At 41.0% G+C, this 19,861-nt stretch overlaps 1 protein-coding gene across 2 annotated transcripts in view; it reads left to right on the top strand.

Moving 5' to 3' along the window:
• nlgn4xa (neuroligin 4 X-linked a) overlaps positions 1-3,182 on the top strand; it is an 83,433-nt gene extending 80,251 nt beyond the window's left edge. Inside the window, exon 6 of one of the 2 annotated variants that reach the window (XM_036952404.2) lies at positions 754-3,182. In XM_036952404.2, the coding sequence (XP_036808299.1) occupies positions 754-1,648 (895 nt within the window). In that variant the 3' untranslated portion in view covers positions 1,649-3,182. The remainder of the gene's footprint in view (positions 1-753) is intronic. The other variant, XM_090208223.1, reaches the window with a different exon arrangement.
• Positions 3,183-19,861: the final 16,679 nt, after the last annotated feature.

Below are 19,861 nucleotides of genomic sequence, written 5' to 3'. Positions count from 1 at the left end.
TTTACGCTTCCACTCACTCAACAGTATCAGGCTCCAAGGTTGTCGTCTCGATTGTGCTCCTTGCCTCTGCCTCCCTTTGAAAGTTAATGAAATCACAGTCACAATGTCACAGGAAAGTTGCTCGATTCCAACTCTGAGGCAGTCCACTATAATATCTACTTTAAAATGTCAATGGGAGAATAAAAAGGCTATGCTACAGTAAAATGTTAACATGATCTAGGATATTGGGACATTTCATACTATTGCAGATTTGTTCTATGAATAACAGAGGTGTTTGTTATGAACGTTTAACATGGGGGCACAGGATATGCTTTGAATTAATCAATAATATGAGTCTTGTAACTGTACAGTAGGATGACTCAGCTCTAAAGTGAATCTAATGGGTAGTTTTAGTGGCCATTTGTGACTTCATCTTCTTTTTACTTTAATGAAGATTCCCTTCAGTGGGCTTAAAGAAAAAAAAAAATATATATATATATTACAGAGGTAATAATGACCACATTGACTCACTTGGGAGGAATATAACATAACATGTCTTTCTAGTATATTTTAATATTTTGGGTCAATAATTTTCTATTTCACGAGCATTGACCTCACAAGCCTAGAGATAAAATAATGCTTAGGTGGCCATTATTCAGAATGCTGTCCTTTTTCTCTACATTTTTAAAAACATTTTGTAGAACACTGTCCTGGAAAGGACAATTGTATAATCATTTCACAATGACTCATGTTTTTTTATCTTCTCTATTTCAGAGATCCAAACCAGCCCGTTCCTCAGGACACCAAGTTCATCCATACAAAACCCAACCGCTTTGAAGAGGTTGCCTGGTCGAAGTACAACCCCAAGGACCAGCTCTACCTGCACATCGGCCTGAAACCCAGGGTCAGGGACCACTACCGGGCCACTAAGGTAGCCTTCTGGCTGGAACTAGTTCCACACCTCCACAACATAAATGAGTTGTTCCAATATGTATCCACAACGACCAAGATACCGCCGCAGGACACCACCCCGTTTCCTTACACCAAGCGTTTCCCGGGGAATCGGCCTTCTACCACCCGTCACCCTGGGGTTCCCTCCGCTAACACCAAGCAGACCACCGACCAGCGGAAAGGTGAGGACCTCACCGACGAATCAGCCGTGGTTATCGAGACTAAACGGGACTATTCCACGGAGCTGAGCGTCACCATCGCCGTGGGAGCCTCGCTGCTCTTCCTCAACATCCTGGCGTTCGCCGCGCTCTATTACAAGAAGGACAAGCGGCGGCACGAGTCAAACCGGCGCGGGCCAAGCCCACAGCGTATCTCCGCCGGGCCGGCCAACGCGGCGGCCAACACCAATGACATCGCCCACCTGCAGAGCGAGGAGCTGATGTCCCTGCAGATGAAGCAGCAGCAGCAGATGGATCACGAGCACCACCACGAGTGTGAGTCGCTCCAGGCCCACGACACGCTGCGTCTCACCTGCCCGCCCGACTACACCCTCACGCTGCGTAGGTCGCCAGACGACATCCCCCTCATGACGCCCAGCACCATAACCATGATCCCCAACTCGCTGGCCGCCATGCAGCCGCTTCACAACTTCAACACGTTTGGCGGCAGTCAGAACAGTACCAACCTGCCCCATGGACACTCCACCACCAGGGTATAGCTCTTTGTGGAGAAGTCAAACGTCCATGTTGCCTGGCCTATGTTGGACAAACACTAAGGAAAGAGAGCAGAGTGACTGACTGTGTTTCACACAGAACTCGTCTCCGTGGACGAGATGTTATTTTGCTACCATGCCTTCTTGAACAGTATATATCAAAGTCAAATATGAACTTCTAATGACGTGTTTGAAAAGTGACTGTTACCATAGTAACGCCGTTTTCGGAGTGAAGCTTCTCGAATGAATCGAAGAGAGTTTTACCAAAAGAGCAACACCTGAAGACAAGTGGAATAATCTGCTGTAGAATGCTTGAATAGACAATACGAAACATGAAGGGTTACAGTGATGATAAGGAGTTCTCCAAAAGCTTTTTGTGCCATCAAGTACATCATAGGACAACAACACACAACTGTACAGTGAATTGCCACTCTACTGCATTGGTAAAGTGTGACAGACTAGTCATGGGCACTGAATTTAAAACTCCCCCCAGCCTAACATGTATTTATGAAAACTTTGTAAAAAAAAAAAACAGTATATAGTTGTGAGTAAAAATAAACAACAAAAAAATAGACATTTAAAGAGCTTCTATTGTTGTTTGAGTTTAACTATGGCTTTTCCAAGCGTGTTCTTTCTGTTGAGGTGCATGTAAATAAACAGTATCAGTCATTATCCATTGTTTTTGTATTCAAATCTGTGTTTCATTGTTTTCACAGCCAGCAGATAAAAAAGTGCAAACACTATCCATTTTGGGAGCATACTGTGCATCGTCTAGACAACCATGACATTGTCCTGTGTGTCCTTGGTATCCATTTCTGACACAACGCATGTCCGGGAACTGCTTTATAATCTACATTTTCAGACAGCATTCTGATTCTGTCTCAAAATGAGGTTCGATAGCGTGAGTCCATGTTTTGTCACCCGAATTCGACTTGTTCTGCTTTTAATAATTTTGTTTGTAGGCTATTTATGTCTAGAGGCAATCTCACCACTGTCTGAGCTTCAAATGTGACCAGCAATGTATTACTTAGAAAAAAGGCAGTGGATTTTGTTATCAATATTAGTTGGATATGTTTGTAAAGAAGTATATGTTAGATATTTCAAATTGTCATATGCTAGCAATATGTAAAGTATTGTGCCAGGCTTTTGATATGTTGGGTTACTACAACACAAGTGAATGAGTGTAAATAATAATACATGCTATTATTAATAATAACAATTATATGAACAATAAAAAGTCAACATTAACCCAGATTATTTCCGTTCCGCATCCTATTACAGAAAAAAACGAAAGCAAGTCCATATAAAAAGGTTTATAATAATGCTACATTTGTAAATTCAATGAAAGATATATCCTTACCATTGGTCCATCAACTGTCAAGATACCAAGGGTTTTGATGTAGGATTTGAAATGATTTAGTTTTGTCTGATATTGTTTGCAGTTTTGCCTTCAGTGATAGATGATATTTCTGGCTGGACACCTGTATAAAGATTTTCTGCAGCATTTTTAATAAAATATCACAGTATTTTCTAAAGAAAAGCTTCATGGACATTTTTGAAACGTGTGTGTGCCAGTCTGTGTAAGAAATGTTGGATGATATGCAGGATTTGGAACACGTGCCTTTGAATAAGACTCCTTCATTTGCTATCTAACACAATGAAGACATGTATTTCCATATAAATGGATATACTGTGTCGTGTTGCAATTCCGTCCTCTACTCCTATTCACTTTGTGCAGATGCACTCTTCATGAACCTCATGAAGTTAACAATTTAGAGTTTATCAACACTGGCAATTTAAATTGAACAACCAAAACTTTAACTTGGAATTCGTAAATAGTTTAGCCAAGAAAAAAACACTGACTTACAGACTTGATAAATTGCCACTTTGCTCAGGAAGGGGAAAGAAAAAACAGACCCACTTATGAGCTGAATAGCCAAGTGTGTAGCTGCATTGGATTTGCAGGCTCTCTAGTGGTATTTGCATACAAGGGTTTGCATCCTGTATGGTGTAAAATTGCTGTGCAATGCTGTCCCTCCTTCCTACGGGTCAATGTATGATCTCTCTTCAAACTAACTTGACAGAAGGAAAAATCTACATTTGTAATCTTTTTTTTATGCAGTTACTGGTGCGAAGTAGATCTCTCTATACAATCTCGTTGACATTTGTAGACCTACAGTGTATAAGGCCCTGATGCAAGAGATTGGGGGCAAAGAAAATTGTTATTGTGAGGCAACAAAAAAAACTTTGCCAAAGTGCCAAGATAATTTAATATGTTGTCTTCATTATCTACAATATCTGTCTAGTCTGGTTATGTCTCAAACTGCATGTTAAAATATGTATCTTATAAGACAACCAGTGAAAACACACGACCATGCATGTCTGTAGAGTAGACCAGGGTTCCGTCCCAAATTGGACCCTATTCCCTTTACAGTGCACTACTTTTGAAGAGCCCTATGGCCCTATAAAGTGAGTAGGGTATCATTTAGGACGCGCAAACAGCTCTTCTTCTTAATTGGTAGGTTGTTTATGCTAGGGGTAATGGGGTGGGGTTCACTGAGCATGAATACTCCAGACTCGACTGGAAGTTAATTAAGCCAGCTACAGCGTTCCATCACTCAGCTCAGAGTCAGGCAGCTCAGCCTGGGACATGCTCAGCTCGGTCCCACCACTGTCCGTCATTCAAGTCCCTCAGCTCTTCCAAGGAGCCATTACCGAGTGGTATCGATTGCCACGGTGACAAGGTAGAGAACCAAATAAAGAGTGGGCAGGAATGAGGGACGAGTCTGACTCAATACCATTGGGGAAGGGCCCATGATGGCATAAAGTCAAGCCCACTGTGACCAGCCCATAGCTCGCTAGTACACAGCCATTGCTACTACTACACCCCCCCCCCCCCCCCCCCCCCTTCACAATATTGCTGTGTGTGGTGTTTTTCTTACAACCATGAATTAAGATGCAGGTAAATACCTCTTGCATCGAAGTCAGTTGATTGCATTCCCTCCCTAGGTGGCAGGACCCTAATAGATGAATATGAAATCTTCTGAGCCAATATATATGCTGAACAGTTAAGTGGAGAGGAACTCTCATCTGTGTGTGGTGAAGACCTGACCGGCTGCCAAGGTAATGATAATGGCCTAGAGAAAATTCCTTTTAATGGTTTTTATGATTTTTGCTTGGAGAAAAATATTGTCCTCTTTTCACATTCTCAGTACTTGTCAATAGTTTTCAAATCAGTTGTGCAGAGAGAATGAGAGAGATATGGAGCTGTTTCAGTGCCAACTAAAATTGTATTTGAATTCCATAACGTCGATTTTATATTAGGATGTTAAATAGAAATCCACAATTTACTATTTGTATTAGGATATCGAATTATAATTCCATAATTTTGAATTTGTATTAGGATATTGCATTTGAATTTAAAACCTTTTAATTTGTAATGCCCAAATCGAATCATTGAATTCATAAATCAAGCTTGAATGAACATTGCAATTGGTTTTAAAATTACATGTGTCCCGTTTTAAGAAGCTAGGCGTATGTCGCACGTATTCACAGGAGAGCCATTTGAAAGTACACTATCATTCAAAGGTTTAAGGTCACTTAGAAATGTCCTTGTTTTTGAAAGAAAAGCAATTTTTTGTCCATTAGAATAACATCAAAATGATCATAAATACATTGTAGACATTGTTAATGTTGTAAATGACTATTGTAGCTGGAAACTTTTTCTATTTAATCCATTTTTAATGGAATATCTATGTAGGTGTACAGAGGCCCATTATCAGCAACCATCACTCCTGTGTTCCAATGGCACATTGTGTTAGCTAATCCCCAATTTTATCATTTTAAAAGGCTAATTGATCATTAGAAAACCCTTTTGCAATTATGTTAGCACAGCTGAAAACTGTTGTGCTGATTAAAACCTGTTGAACCTATAGGGGCGCTGTGTCATTATTGGATAAAAAAACGTGCCCGTTTTAAGCACAATATATTTTGTCACGAAAAGATGCTTGACTATGCATGGAATTGACAGCCTTGGAAAGACACAACTCTGACGTCTCCAAAACTGCAAAGATATTATCTGTGCGTGCCCCAGAACTAATGCAACAGGCGAAACCAAGATGAAGTTTCATACAGGAAATGCCCCGGATTCTGAAGGCGCTGTGTTCCAATGTCTACTTATATGGCTGTGAATGCGCCAGGAATGAGCCTGCGCTTTCTGTCTATTCCCCAAGGTGTCTGCAGCATTGTGACTTGTTTGTAGGCATATCATTGGAAGATTGACCATAAGAGACTACATTTACCTGGTGTCCCGCCCGGTGTCCTGTTTGCGTAATCTGTAGGTCCATGCGCATTCCATTTCTTCAGAATTGAAAGTAAACTGCCACGATGGATTTTATCGTCGATAGATATGTGAAAAACACCTTGAGGATTGATTCTAAACATTGTTTGCCATGTTTCTGTCGATATTATGGAGTTAATTTGGAAAAAAGTTCGCGTTTTAATGACTTTTTTTTTTTTTTTTCTTACCCAAACGTGATGAACAAAACGGAGCGGTTTCTCACACACAAATAATATTTTTTGTAAAAACGGAACATTTGCTATCTAACAGTCTCCTCATTGAAAACATCTGAAGTTCTTCAAAGGTAAATTATTTTATTTGAATGCTTTTATGGTTTTTGTGGAAAATGTTGCATGCTAAATGCTAGGCTTAATGCAATGCTTGGCTATAAATACTCTTACACAAATGCTTGTTTAGCTATGGTTCAAAAGCATATTTTGAAAATCTGAGATGACAGTGTTGTTAACAAAAGGCTAAGCTTGAGAGCAAATAGATTAATTTCATTTCATTTGCCATTTTCATGAATAGTTAACATTGTGTTATGCTAATGAGCTTGCTGATAGATTTACACAATCCTGGATACAGGGGTTTTTTCGTAGCTAAACGTGACGCAGAAAACGGAGCGATTTGTCCTAAACAAATAATCTTTCAGGAAAAACTGAACATTTGCTATCTGAGTCTCCTCATTGAAAACATCTGAAGTTCTTCAAAGGTAAATTATTTTATTTGAATGCTTTTCTGTTTTTTTGTGTAAATGTTACCTGCTGAATGCTAACGCTAAATGCTACGCTAAATGCTACGTTAGCCATCAATACTGTTACACAAATGCTTGTTTTGCAATGGTTGAGAAGCATATTTTGAAAATCTGAGATGACAGTGTTGTTAACAAAAGGCTAAGCTTGAGAGCAAATAGATTAATTTCATTTCATTTGCGATTTTCATGAATAGTTAACGTTGCGTTATGGTAATGAGCTTGAGTCTGTATTCACGATCCCGGATCCGGGATGGGGAGATCAGAGACAATCAAACTGGCCTTCTTTAGACTATCTGGAGCATCAGCATTTGTGGGTTTGATTATAGGCTCAAAATGGCCAGAAACAAATAATTTTCTTCTGAAATGTGTCAGTCTATTCTTGTTCTGATAAATGAAGGCTATTCCATGTGAGAAATTGCCAAGGAACTGAAGATCTCATACAACGCTGTGTACTACTCCCTTCACAGAACAGCGCAAACTGGCTCTAACCAGAATAGAAAGAGGATTGGGAGGCCCCGGTGCACAACTGAGCAAGAGGACAAGTACATTAGAGTGTCTACTTTGAGAAACAGATGCCTCACAAGTCCTCAACTGGCCAATAAAAATAAAATATTAAGATGGGCAAAATAACACAGACACTGGACAGAGGAACTCTGCCTAGAAAGCCAGCATCCTGGAGTCACCTCTTCACTGTTGACGATGAGACTAGTGTTTTGTGGGTACTACTTTATGAAGATGCCAGTTTCTCAAACTAGACACTCTAATGTACTTGTCCCAATGCTCAGTGAAAGTTTCAAAACCCACATTTATTCCAATTATTTTTTTCCTGCCAAGAAGTTTCCTTTTCTTTGTTCTGACACTGCCAAGAAGCATTATGACCAACCATCCTGTGTCATTTTACCTGGACTAAGAAAATACACTTCATGACACTGTCAAGAAGCATTATGACCATGTTAATGTTAGTGATAGGCCTATCACGTGCATGCCCTTATATCAGTCATCAGTCAAAAAGAGGGTGACTTGTCATGCTCCTGAAATCTGCTCCTCCATTCATCCCAGCCATCAGAAATATAGATAGGCACATGTCTGACATCAATGTGTGAGCAATTACAATTATCATTTAAAACGGTCAATTTACATCCTGTTGACATGTAGGTTATGGTGTAATGGAATGTTTTGCCTTGTGTGGTAGGTTTTGTGGGTTTTAACACTCTTTTGTAGGTGTCATAACCAGTCATAAAATAATTACCGTATTAGGTTTTGTGGGTTTTTACTCTCTTATGTAGGTGTCATAACCAGCCATATAATAACACAATATATGTAACAACAGGTCTAAATGCACTACCAGTCAAAAGTTTTAGAACACCTACTCATTCAAGGGTTTCTCTTTATGTTTTACTAGTTTCTACATTATAGAATAATAGTGAAGACATCACAACTACGAAATAACACATATGGAATCATGTAGTAACCAAAAAAGTGTTAAACAAATCAAAATATATTTTGTATTTGAGATTCTTCAAATAGCCACACTTTAACTTGATGACAGCTTTGCACACACTTGGCATTCTCTAAAACACTTCATGAGGTAGTCACCTGGAATGCATTTAAATTAACAGGTGTGCCTTCATAAAAGTTAATTTGTGGAATTTCTTTCCTTCTTATTGCTTTTGAGCCAGTCAGTTGTGTTGTGACAAGCCCAGGTCCATATTATGGCAAGAACAGCTCAAATAAGCAAAGAGAAACGGCAGTCCTTCATTACTTTAAGACATGAAGGTCATTCAATACGGAACATTTCAAGAACTTTTAAAAATTCTTTAAGTACAGTCGCAAAAACCATCAAGCACTATGATGAAACTGGCTCTCATGAGGACCGCCGCAGGAATGGAAGACCCAGAGTTACCTCTGCTGCAGAGGATACATTTATTAGAGTTACCAGCCTCAGAAATTGCAGCCCAAATAAATGCTTCATGGAGTTCAAGTTGCAGACACATCTCAACGTCAACTGTTCAGTGGAGACTGTGTGAATCAGGCCTTCATGGTCGATTTGCTGCAAAGAAACCACTACTAAAGCACACCAATAATAAGCAGAGACTTGCTTGGTCTGGAGTCCAAGTTTGAGATTTTTGGTTCCAACCAGCGAGTCTTTGTTAGACGCGGTGTGGGTGAACGGATATTCTCTACATATGTGTTTCCCACCGTAAAGCATGGAGGAGGCGGTGTTATGGTGTGGGGGTGCTTTGCTGGTGACACTGTCTGTGATTGATTTAGAATTCAAGGCACACTTAACAAGCATGGCTACCACTGCATTCTGCAGCAAAACGCCATCCCATCTGATTTGGGCTTAGTGGAACCATCATTGTTTTTCAACAGGACAACAACCCAACACACCCCCAGGCTGTGTAAGGGCTATTTTATCAAGAAGTAGAGTGATGGAGTGCTGCATCAGATGACCTGGCCTCCACAATCCCCCAACCTCAACCAAATGGAGACGGTTAGGGATGAGTCGGACAGCAGAGTGAAGGAAAAGCATGTGCTCAGCATAGTATGTGGGAAATCCTTCAAGACGGTTGGAAAAGCAGTCCAGGTGAAGCTGTTTGAGAGAATGCCAAGAGTGTGCAAAGCTGTCATCAAGACAAAGGGTGGCTATCTGAATAATTTAAAGTATAAACGTATTTTGATTTGTTTAACACTTTTTTGGATACTAGATGATTCCATATGTGTTATTTCATGTTTTGAAGTCTTCACTATTATTCTACAATGTAAATAAATAAGAAAAAAATAAGACAAACCCTTAAATGAGTAGGTGTGTCCAAAATGTTGACTGGTACTGTATATGTGTCATGACAGTGTTAATACCATGTTATATATATATTTTTTATATTTCACCTTTATTTAACCAGGTAGGCTAGTTGAGAACAAGTTATCATTTGCAACTGCGACCTGGTGAAGATAAAGTGTAGAAATTCGACACATACAACAACACAGAGTTACACTTGGAATAAACAAAACATACAGTCAATAATACAGTGGAACAAAAGAAAACAAAAAGTCTATAAACAATGAGTGCAAATGAGGTAAGTTAAGGAAATAAATTGGCCATGGTGGCGAAGTAATTACAATATAGCAATTAAACACTGGAATGGTAGATGTGCAGAAGATGAATGTGCAGGTAGAGATACTGGGGTGCAAAGGAGCAAAATAAATAAATAAATACCAGTATGGGGACGAGGTAGGTAGATAGATCGGCTGTTTACAGATAGGCTAAGTACAGGTGCAGTGATCTGTAAAATGCTCTGACAGCTGGTGATTAAAGCTAGTGAGGGAGGTGTGAGTCTCCAGCTTCAGAGATTTTTGCAATTCGTTCCAGTCATGGGCAGCAGAGAACTGGAAGGAAAGACGACCAAAGGAGGAATTGGCTTTGGGGGTGACCAGTGAGATATACCTGCTGGAGCGCGTGCTACGAGTGAGTGCTGCTATGGTGACCAGTGAGCTGAGATAAGGCGGGGCTTTACCTAGCAGAGACTTGGAGATAACCTGTAGCCAGTGGGTTTGACAACGAGTATGAAGCGAGGGCCAACCAACGAGAGCGTACAGGTCGCAATGGTGGGTAGTGTATGGGGCTTTGGTGACAAAACGGATGGCACTATAATAGACTGCATCCAGTTTGTTGAGTAGAGTGTTGGAGGCTATTTTATAGATGACATCACCGAAGTCGAGGATCGGTAGGATGGTCAGTTTTACGAGGGTATGTTTGGCAGCATGAGTGAAGGATGCTTTGTTGCGACATAGGAAGCCGATTCTAGATTTAATTTTGGATTGGAGATGCTTAATGTGAGTCTGGAAGGAGAGTTTACAGTTTAACCAGACACCCAGGTATTTGTAGTTGTCCACGTATTCTAAGTCAGAGCCGTCCAGAGTAGTGATGCTGGACGGGCGAGCAGGTGCGGGCAGCGATCGATTGAAAAGCATGCATTTAGTTTTACTTGCATTTAAGAGCAGTTGGAGGCCACGGAAGGAGAGTTGTAATGGCATTGAAGCTCGTCTGGAGGTTAGTTAACACAGTGTCCAAGGAGGGGCCAGAAGTATACAGAATGGTGTCGTCTGCGTAAAGGTGGATCAGAGAATCACCAGCAGCAAGAGCAACATCATTGATGTATACAGAAAAGAGAGTCGGCCCGAGAATTGAACCCGGTGGCACACCCATAGAAGTGTCAGAGGTCCAGACAACAGGCCCTCTGATTTGACACACTGAACTCTATCAGAGAAGAGGTTATAACAGGTTATATAACAAGTTATGTCAGCTGTTGTGACATATTATAACTTGGTTAAGACCATGTCATCACGTGTTATGACACTGGGTGTCAAGTAAATTGTTACCAATTTCTTTCCTTATGTAAATTGATTTTTCTTTATTCTATCAGTGCAGCTTCTGTCATAACAAACACATTCACACCCCCACAGAATAACCATTAGCCGACTGCCTGCTGTTTGATGACTCAGATAGTAATAAATCAGGTGTATGTGTATATGTGTGTGTGTATGTGTGTGTGTGGGTGTGCTTGTGCATGTGTAAGTGTGTGTATGTGTATGTGTGTGTGTGTGTGTGTGTATGTGTGTACGTGTGTGTGTGTGTGTGTGTGTGTATGCATGCATGTGTGTGGTGGTGTGCACAATTTTCATTGACATTTGCAAGTGTTTCTGACTGGTATGTTGTCTTAATGAAATAATCTGCAGCATTGCAAACTAATGACACTCCCTGAAAGCTTTGTCTGTCTCATCGAGGCCTCCCAGCTTTGTCTGTTGTTGTCTTCCTAGCTGACAGGCTTCTGAGGAACACAGAAAGCGCTAAAGTGATGTAGATGTTGATGTAACTGGATGTGGTTTCATACCAAGTGATATCGAAGGATCTAAAGGCCTTTCATGTTCTCTCTTTGGTTTGCCGTCATTCACCATTATACAGTGCATTCGGAAAGTATTCAGACCCCTTGACTCTTTTCACATTTTGTTGTCTCATTTACCTTATTCTAAAATGTATTAAATTACATTTTTTTTCCTCATCAATCTACACACAATACCCAATAATGACAAAGTGAAAACAGGTTATTAGACATTTTGAAAATGTATTGTAAAAAAAAAACAGGAATACCTTATATACATAAGTATTCAGACCCTTTGCTATGACACTTCAAATTGAGCTGAGGTGCATCCTGTTTCCATTGATCATCCTTGAGATGTTTCTACAACTTGATTGGAGTCCACCTGTGCTAAATTCAATTGATTGGACATGATTTGAAAAGGCACACAACTGCCTATATGTAGTCCCACAGTTGACAGTGCATGGCAGAGCAGCAAAATCAAGGCATGAGGTTGAAGGAATTGTCCGTAGAGCTCAGAGACAGGATTGTGTCGAGGCACAGATCTGGGGAAGGGTACCAAAAAATGTCTGCAGGATTGAAGATCCCCAAGAACACAGTGACCTCCATCATTCTTAAATGGAATAAGTTTGGAACCACCAAGAACCTAAAGCTGTCTGCCAGGCCAAACTGAGCAATCTGGGGAGAAGGACCTTGGTCAGGGAGGTGACCAAGAACCTGATGGTCAGTGTGACAGAGCTCCAGAGTTGCTCTGTGGAGATGAAAAAACCTTTCAGAAGGACAACCATCCCTGCAGCACTCCACCAATCAGGCCTTTGTGGTAGAGTGGTCAGACAGAAGCCACTCCTCAGGCAGCTAAAGGACTCTCAGACCATGAGAAACAAGATTCCCTGGTCTGATGAATCCAAGATTCAACTCTTTGGCCTGAATGCCAAGTGTCACGTCTGGAGGAAACCTGGCACCATCCCTACGGTGAAGCATGGTGGTGGCAGCATCATGCTGTGGGGATGTTTTTCAGCGGCAGGGACTGGGAGACTAGTCAGGATCAAGGGAAAGATGAACACAGAGAATGAAAACTTGTTCCTGAGCGCTCAGGACCTTAGACTGGGGCGAAGGTTCACCTTCCAGCAGGACAACAACCTTAAGCACACAGCCAAGACAACGCAGGAGCGGCTTCAGGACAAGTCTCTGAATGTCCTTGAGTGACCCAGCCATCTGGAGAGACCTGAAAATAGCTGTGCAGCAATGCTCCCCATCCAACATGATAGAGGTTGAGAGGATCTCCAGAGAAGAATGGGAGAAACTCCCCAAATACAGGAGTGCCAAGCTTATAGCGTCATACCCAAGAAGACTCGAGGCTGTAATCACTGCCAAAGGTGTGTTTATACATTTGCAAAAATGTCTAAAAAACTTGTTTTGCTCTGTAATGTGAAAAAGGTCAAGTTGTCTGAATACTTTTGAAATGCAGTAGTGTGAGTGTACACTCACAAGTGGATAAAACAAGTCTTGTTTGTGTCTAGTACAGTATTTTCTTTATAAACAATATATTTGAGCCTTGGCTCAGGGATTTCGCTTGTTATTCACAGCATTGTTACTGAAAGGATACTATCATGACTACACAGTAGCTTCGGATTTCCTGTTGTAATGATTTGCTTGGTATTAAGTAGTGAGGCTGAGCAAATACTTTTTGCAGGACATTCTGCTGAAAAATGTTGAGATTGACCATGCATCCCAAACGGTATCCTATTCCCTATATATTGCACTACTTTTGATGAGAGCCTTGTGGGTCCTGTTTAAAAGGAGTGGTAATATGGTACCATTTGGAACGTATAGCTCTGGGCATATGGACAGACAGCAGTGCCTCCTTAATGTAGCTCGCTCCTCTCAATGTTTTACTTTCCCACCGTCTCATCATAGCAACATTCGACTAATACCAGTCAATTAAATAATGTATAGCATACATAGCAAATGCGGAGAGAGAGAGAGAGACAGATGGATACAGAGAGAGGGAGAAAATGAATGAGAAACGTTTTTTCAGGGGAGATGAAATATAATTATGTAATTGGAAGGGTGTGACTTCACAGCACAGATGCAGTGCCATCTTGTGTGCTAAGCAGCTCTGTCATGGATCTGATCCAACTTTTTGCTTTAGCGGATGGCAGACATGTGTGAGGCGTTAAAGAGAGATAGACTGTATTATTATGGTTTGCTCTTCCATTTCTATAGTTGTCAGAAGAATTGCATCTGCTTTTGAGGATATCTGTCTGAGCAGCCTGGTCTCATAGACTAGACGTAACATAGTAAACTAAATCCGAGTCGCTTAAATTGTACTGAATAAAACTATAAACGCATATTTTCATGAGCTGAAATAAAAAATCCCACACATTTTCCGTACAAAAAGCTTATTTATGTGTACACAAATTTGTTTACATCCCTGTTAGTGAGCAGTTCTCCTTTGCCAAGACAATCCAACAACCTGACAAGTTTGGCATGTCAAGAAGCTGATTCAACAGCAAGATCATTACACAGGTGCACCTTGTGCTGGGGACAATAAAAGGCCACCCTAAACTGTGCAATTTTGTCACGAAGATGTCTCAAGTTTTGAGGGAGTGCGCAATTTGGCATGCTGACTGTAGGAATATCCATCAGAGCTGTTGCCAGAGAATTGAATGTTAATTTCTCTACTATAAGCTGCCTCCAACGTTGTTTTAGAAAATTTGGCAGTACGTTCAGCGGCCTCACAACCGCAGACCTCGTGTAACCACGCCAGCCAAGGACCTCCACATCCGGATTCTTCACCTGCGGGATTGTCTGAGACCAGCCACCCGGACAGCTGATGAAACTGTGGGTTTGCACAACCAAAGAGTTTCTGCACAATCTGTCAGAAACCGTCTCATGGAAACTCATCTGCGTGCTTGTCGTCCTCACCAGGGTCACCAGGGTCTTGACCTGACTACAGTCTGGCGTTGTAACCAACTACAGTGGGAAAATGCTCACCTTCGATGGCCACTGGCATGCTGGAGAAGTGTGCTCTTCACAGACAAATCCCAGTTTCAACTGTACCGGGCAGATGGCTTTGTGTGGGCGAGTGGTTTGCTGATGTCAATGTTGTAAATAGAGTGCCCCATGCACAGAGATACCGTGACGAGATCTTGAGGCCCATTGTCATGCCATTCATCCGCTGCCATCACCTCATGGTTTCAGCACGATAATGACCCCTGTCGCAAATGATCTGTACAAAACAAGCTGAAAATGTCAAAGTTCTTCCACGGCCTGCATACTCACCAGACATGTCACCCATTGAGCGGGTTTGGGATGCTCAGGACCGACGTGTATGACAGCGTATTCCATATCTAGCACAGCCGTTGAAGAGGAGTGGGACAACATTCCACTGGCCACAATCAACCGCCTGATCAACTCAATGCGAAGGAGATGTGTCGTGCTGCATGAGGCAAATGGTAATCACAACAGATGCTGATTGGCTATCTGATCCACTCCACTAATTTTTTTGTAAAGGTATATGTGACCAACAGAGGAATATCTACAGTATATTCCCAGTCATGTGAAATTCATAGATTAGGGCCTAATTCATTTGTTTCTATTGACTGATTTCCTTCTATGAACTGCAACTCAGGAAAATCTTTTAAACGACTGCATGTTATGTTTATATTTGTTATGTTATGTTACGTTTGGTTACGTTATGTTACGTTTGGTATGTTACATAAGACAGAAGGTTACTTATGGCAAAATTGAAAGTAGGGTGGTTGGTCGGGGTGGATGGGTGGCAGTATAATGAAGACGTTGTTCGAATCTCATCGTGGACAACTTTAGCATTTGAGCTAATTAGCAACTTTTCAATGGCTTACTACTTTTTTAGCTACTTGGTATGTTAGCGAACCCCTCCTCTAACCCTACTCCTAACCCTTTTAGATAATTCAACAAATCATACTGAATTGGGTGTTTCGGATTTACGTATTGAATAATATGAAATGCTCTGAGACTAAGTTGGTCTGAGACCAAGAATGTCATTCATTAGATAAGCTCTTGTTGTTGTTTTGTGTGTCCCATTTGATTCTTAGACACAGCAGGGTTTTTTTATACAGATTATGCTTAGCCATTTAAACAATAACCATTTAACGTTACACATCAGTCAAATGTGTCTTAATATAGTTTTAATTGTGATGGAAACATTCAAATGAATTCTGATGTGATCAAAATCAAGTACCTGTATAAGTGCACTTAAAATGCACACACTGAATGACAAAAGGGTCGCCAGGGATTATTTTTGTCCTGTCACTTTCCACAGTGAGATAAAATGGCGGCTATGATTTATGTTGTATCTCAGGATGACAAGAGCACGGCGAACAACTTTGCAGTGGCCTAGCAGATGCAACAGAAAATTGGGTTACTCACAAAATGCAAAGGGTTCTGTCTCAGGCTAACAAATTCAATCAGTCATTCCTTCCCGCGAGGTCATTTTAATATTGCGGGATGACAGGGAGCTCTCTGGCCACACAAAATGTAATCTTTCCTCTGCCTCTTTCGGGAATTCAAAAACATGATTTTTTTGTTGTTGCCCTAGCTGGTGTGTGATCTGTGGATGTTTGTTGGGTGTTGGTGTGTCTTTCACATATTGAAAAACATATCACGACAATGACGAGCGTATTAATTCAAATCTTCACTTATAGTATCCTCTCCATACAAATATTAAGTCATAGGTATTTCTTGTACTATTATCTCCATTCAAATGTCAGTATCTGTTCATTTTGCTCAAATGGACATGGAATTGAGCAAATGCAAGACAGTTAGTGATCATCTGTCTAAGCTTATCTCACAGATCAAACATTCCAAACAGCCCTACGATACTGGTCTTGATGAGCGATCTAATTAATACATTTTTCACTACTTTGCAACTACCTAGCACTAACCTTAACCCTTTAATCTAACTCCAAAAATGAACACTAACCTCTTGTGTAATTTAGAATTCTGGCCACTTCAACATTTGCTTAATGTCGCAAGGGACAGCTCTTTCACAGAAACTCAGAATCAACCCTGGTAGGTTACTGTTGTAGTCAAATGCCTGTAGTGGATTAACCTCATTGCAGGTATTACAAAATTGCAGGTATTACAATGATATTTGTCAGGCTAACAAATCTCTCCTCTCTATATGTAAGGCTTGGGTGTGAATGAATGATATGGCACTTATTTTCACTCCATATTTGCTATATTTTTTTTATTAAATCGGATAAACCGTGCTCTCTCTCAGTGACTGACTTCAATTTGCAGGATCAGAATACTGTAATTACCTGGCTTTGATCGTCTCAGGGATCGTAAAGATCGCCCATACTACACATAGCAGTCTCTCTCTCTCTCTCTCTCTCTCTCCCTCTCTCCCTCTCCATAGAGGGAGTAGTGAGTAGTGTGTTTGTGAGATTAGAATACTTTTCTTTCATTTCAAAGGGCCAATTCTATCGTTATAAAATAGGCTTTTGGAAATAAGAGGCTGTATCATGCAAGTTCCATTCGCTACAGTTGTTCCATTCTATTCTATTATATTTAGGGGATTGGAGTATTTTCTAGGGCCGGGTGTCAACCTCATTCCATGGAGGGCCTAGTGTCTGCAGGTTTTAGTTTTTTTCCTTTCAGTTAATAAGCCCTAAACAACCAGGTGTGGGGAGTTCCTTACTAATTAGTCACCTTAATTCATCAATCAAGTACAAGGGAGGAGTGGAACCCACAGAAACTTGGCCTTCCCGTGGAATGAGTTTGATACCTGTGTTCTAGGGCTTCCATTCAAGTTCTAAGTTATATCACAGTAATTGAAAGCTACTGTACATGTCAACATGTTTACAGCTATTGCTTGGCTTATGGATAGTCTATGTAAAATGCAATTGGTATTGTAATCGCAGAGTGCTGAGTAAGGCCTCGGACCCTGTCAATAGACCGACGGCATGGTCACATGTAACAAGTAATAAGGAGAACAACTTTTAAAAAAGGAAGGATTCACATATGACCAAAAGAGGTATTATCCGTTCTCGTTTATTTTTTGGGACATTTAAAAATATATATATTTGGCAGACATACTGCATATTCCATTGAATCGCAAAGAAATTGATATTTTGTATACCCAACTGATATTTCAGCATTCCAATTGCCAGAGTATATGCAGACCGATATATTTTCTGGACACTAAGTTGGTTTTAATATTGATACTGAACAAAGATTAGGATTGAGGGAAACATTTTGCATTGCTATGTCAAAGGTGGAGGAATACATGCATTATTAAATCCCCACAAAATGTTAATTTCCTCTCCTTTTCATTACGAATGAAACTTTAAGAGTTTTAGGATGGATTAATGAGTGCAGTGAAAACCCCTAGAAAGGACATTATCATCTAGAGCTTTTCTTCTCTCCCATAGAACTACCCTGTGGTTAATGGGGTCACCCGCAATTATCATGCCAATAATGTAACGCCGTGCCCCTTCCTGTATCTCCAGATGAAGAGAGAAGAGGGAAGCAAGCAGCAATCCAACAAAACGATTTGAAAGGTTCTTAACAGAGGACAAAGTTGTTGTCCTTCTCTTTCTCACTTGCTCTCTTTCTTTCTCGCTCTCTCTTCACCTGAGGCCCCTGTTCGCTCTTCGAGATGGACAACATTATCATGTACGCGAGCCTCGCCCTTAGGATGCCAAGGGATCTAATCAGGGCCAGGTAAAGACCTGTCAAAGCGGGAGGAAGACAGGGAGGTAGTGACAGCCGGAGGAGATTGTATTGATTTTCAGTTCACCACCTCCCTCTACGTGTTTAATGTACACAAAGCTCCTGTATATGCAGAAGAAAACAAACGGCAGTGAAGAGGCGCGAGGAGGAAATGAACAACACTGTCTCACAGGTGTACCCAATAAATGAAAAGTGCTAACCCCAACATGAATTGAAGGTAGTTAGATGTGTGGATGTGTGCCACGAATCTATCCCCAGCACCATCTTCACCATCCCCATCAAATGTAACTAAATGCAAAGTTGAATTTTCACACCCCGTGCGAGATACACCTCGTGTATCTGCGTATAGAAAAATGATAGCACCAGGACGTTTACAATCATGTGGTTTCTCTCCATGGGTAACGTGTAAATATGTATGACCTGGTTTGGATGTAGCCGTACCCAGTTGTTTAAACAAATGGGAGATGCTCCATTGATATGATCACTTACGATCATCTCATTATCTACATTTTTTTTTAATGAATTTGTTTTTGTCTTTTGCAGTTCATCTCCATTATTCCTACATTCATTTGTCAAACGCTCTATTTTATGGCACGGGAAGGATACTTATGGGTTGTATATGCTAGATACTGTATAATTGCACAATATTTTACTGTACTATATTAATATACAGTAGGGAGAACAAGTATTTGATACACTGACAATTTTGCAGGCTTTCCCACTTACAAAGCATGTAGAGGTCTGTAATTTTTATCATAGGTACACTTCAACTGTGAGAGACGGAATCTAAAACAAAAATCCAGAAAATCACATTGCATGATTTTTAAGTAATTAATTGGCATTTTATTGCATGACATAAGTATTTGATACATCAGAAAATAATAACCTAATCTTTGGTACAGAAACCTTTGTTTGCATTTACAGAGATCATACGTTTCCTGTAGTTCTTGACTAGGTTTGCACACACTGCAGCAGGGATTTTGGCCCACTCCTTCATACAGACCTTCTCCAGATCCTTCAGGTTTCGGGGCTGTCACTGGGCAATATGGACTTTCAGCTCCCTCCAAAGATTTTCTATTGGGTTCAGGTCTGGAGACTGGCTAGGCCACTCCAGGACCATGAGATGCTTCTTACGGCGCCACTACTTAGTTGCCCTGGCTGTGTGTTTCGGGTCGTTGTCATGCTGGAAGACCCAGCCACGACCCATCTTCAATGCTCTTACTGAGGGAAGGAGGTTGTTGGCCACATCCTTCCTCCCCTCAATACTGTGCAGTCGTCCTGTCCCCTTTGCAGAAAAACATCCCCAAAGAATGATGTTTCCACCTCCATGCTTCACAGTTGGGATGGTGTTCTTGTGGTTGTACTCATCCTTCTTCTTCCTCCAAACAAGGCGAGTGGAGTTTAGACCAAAAAGCTCTATTTTTGTCTCATCAGACCACATGACCTTCTCCCATTCCTCCACTGGATCATCCAGATGGTCATTGGCAAACTTCAGGTGGGCCTGGACATGCGCTCGGTTGAGTTGGGGG

This window comes from Oncorhynchus mykiss, chromosome 18 (assembly GCF_057628025.1).
Source record: "Oncorhynchus mykiss isolate SJ-2025 chromosome 18, ASM5762802v1, whole genome shotgun sequence".
Taxonomy (NCBI): Eukaryota; Metazoa; Chordata; class Actinopteri; order Salmoniformes; family Salmonidae; genus Oncorhynchus; species Oncorhynchus mykiss.
This window is presented reverse-complemented; position numbering and strand designations above follow the sequence as displayed.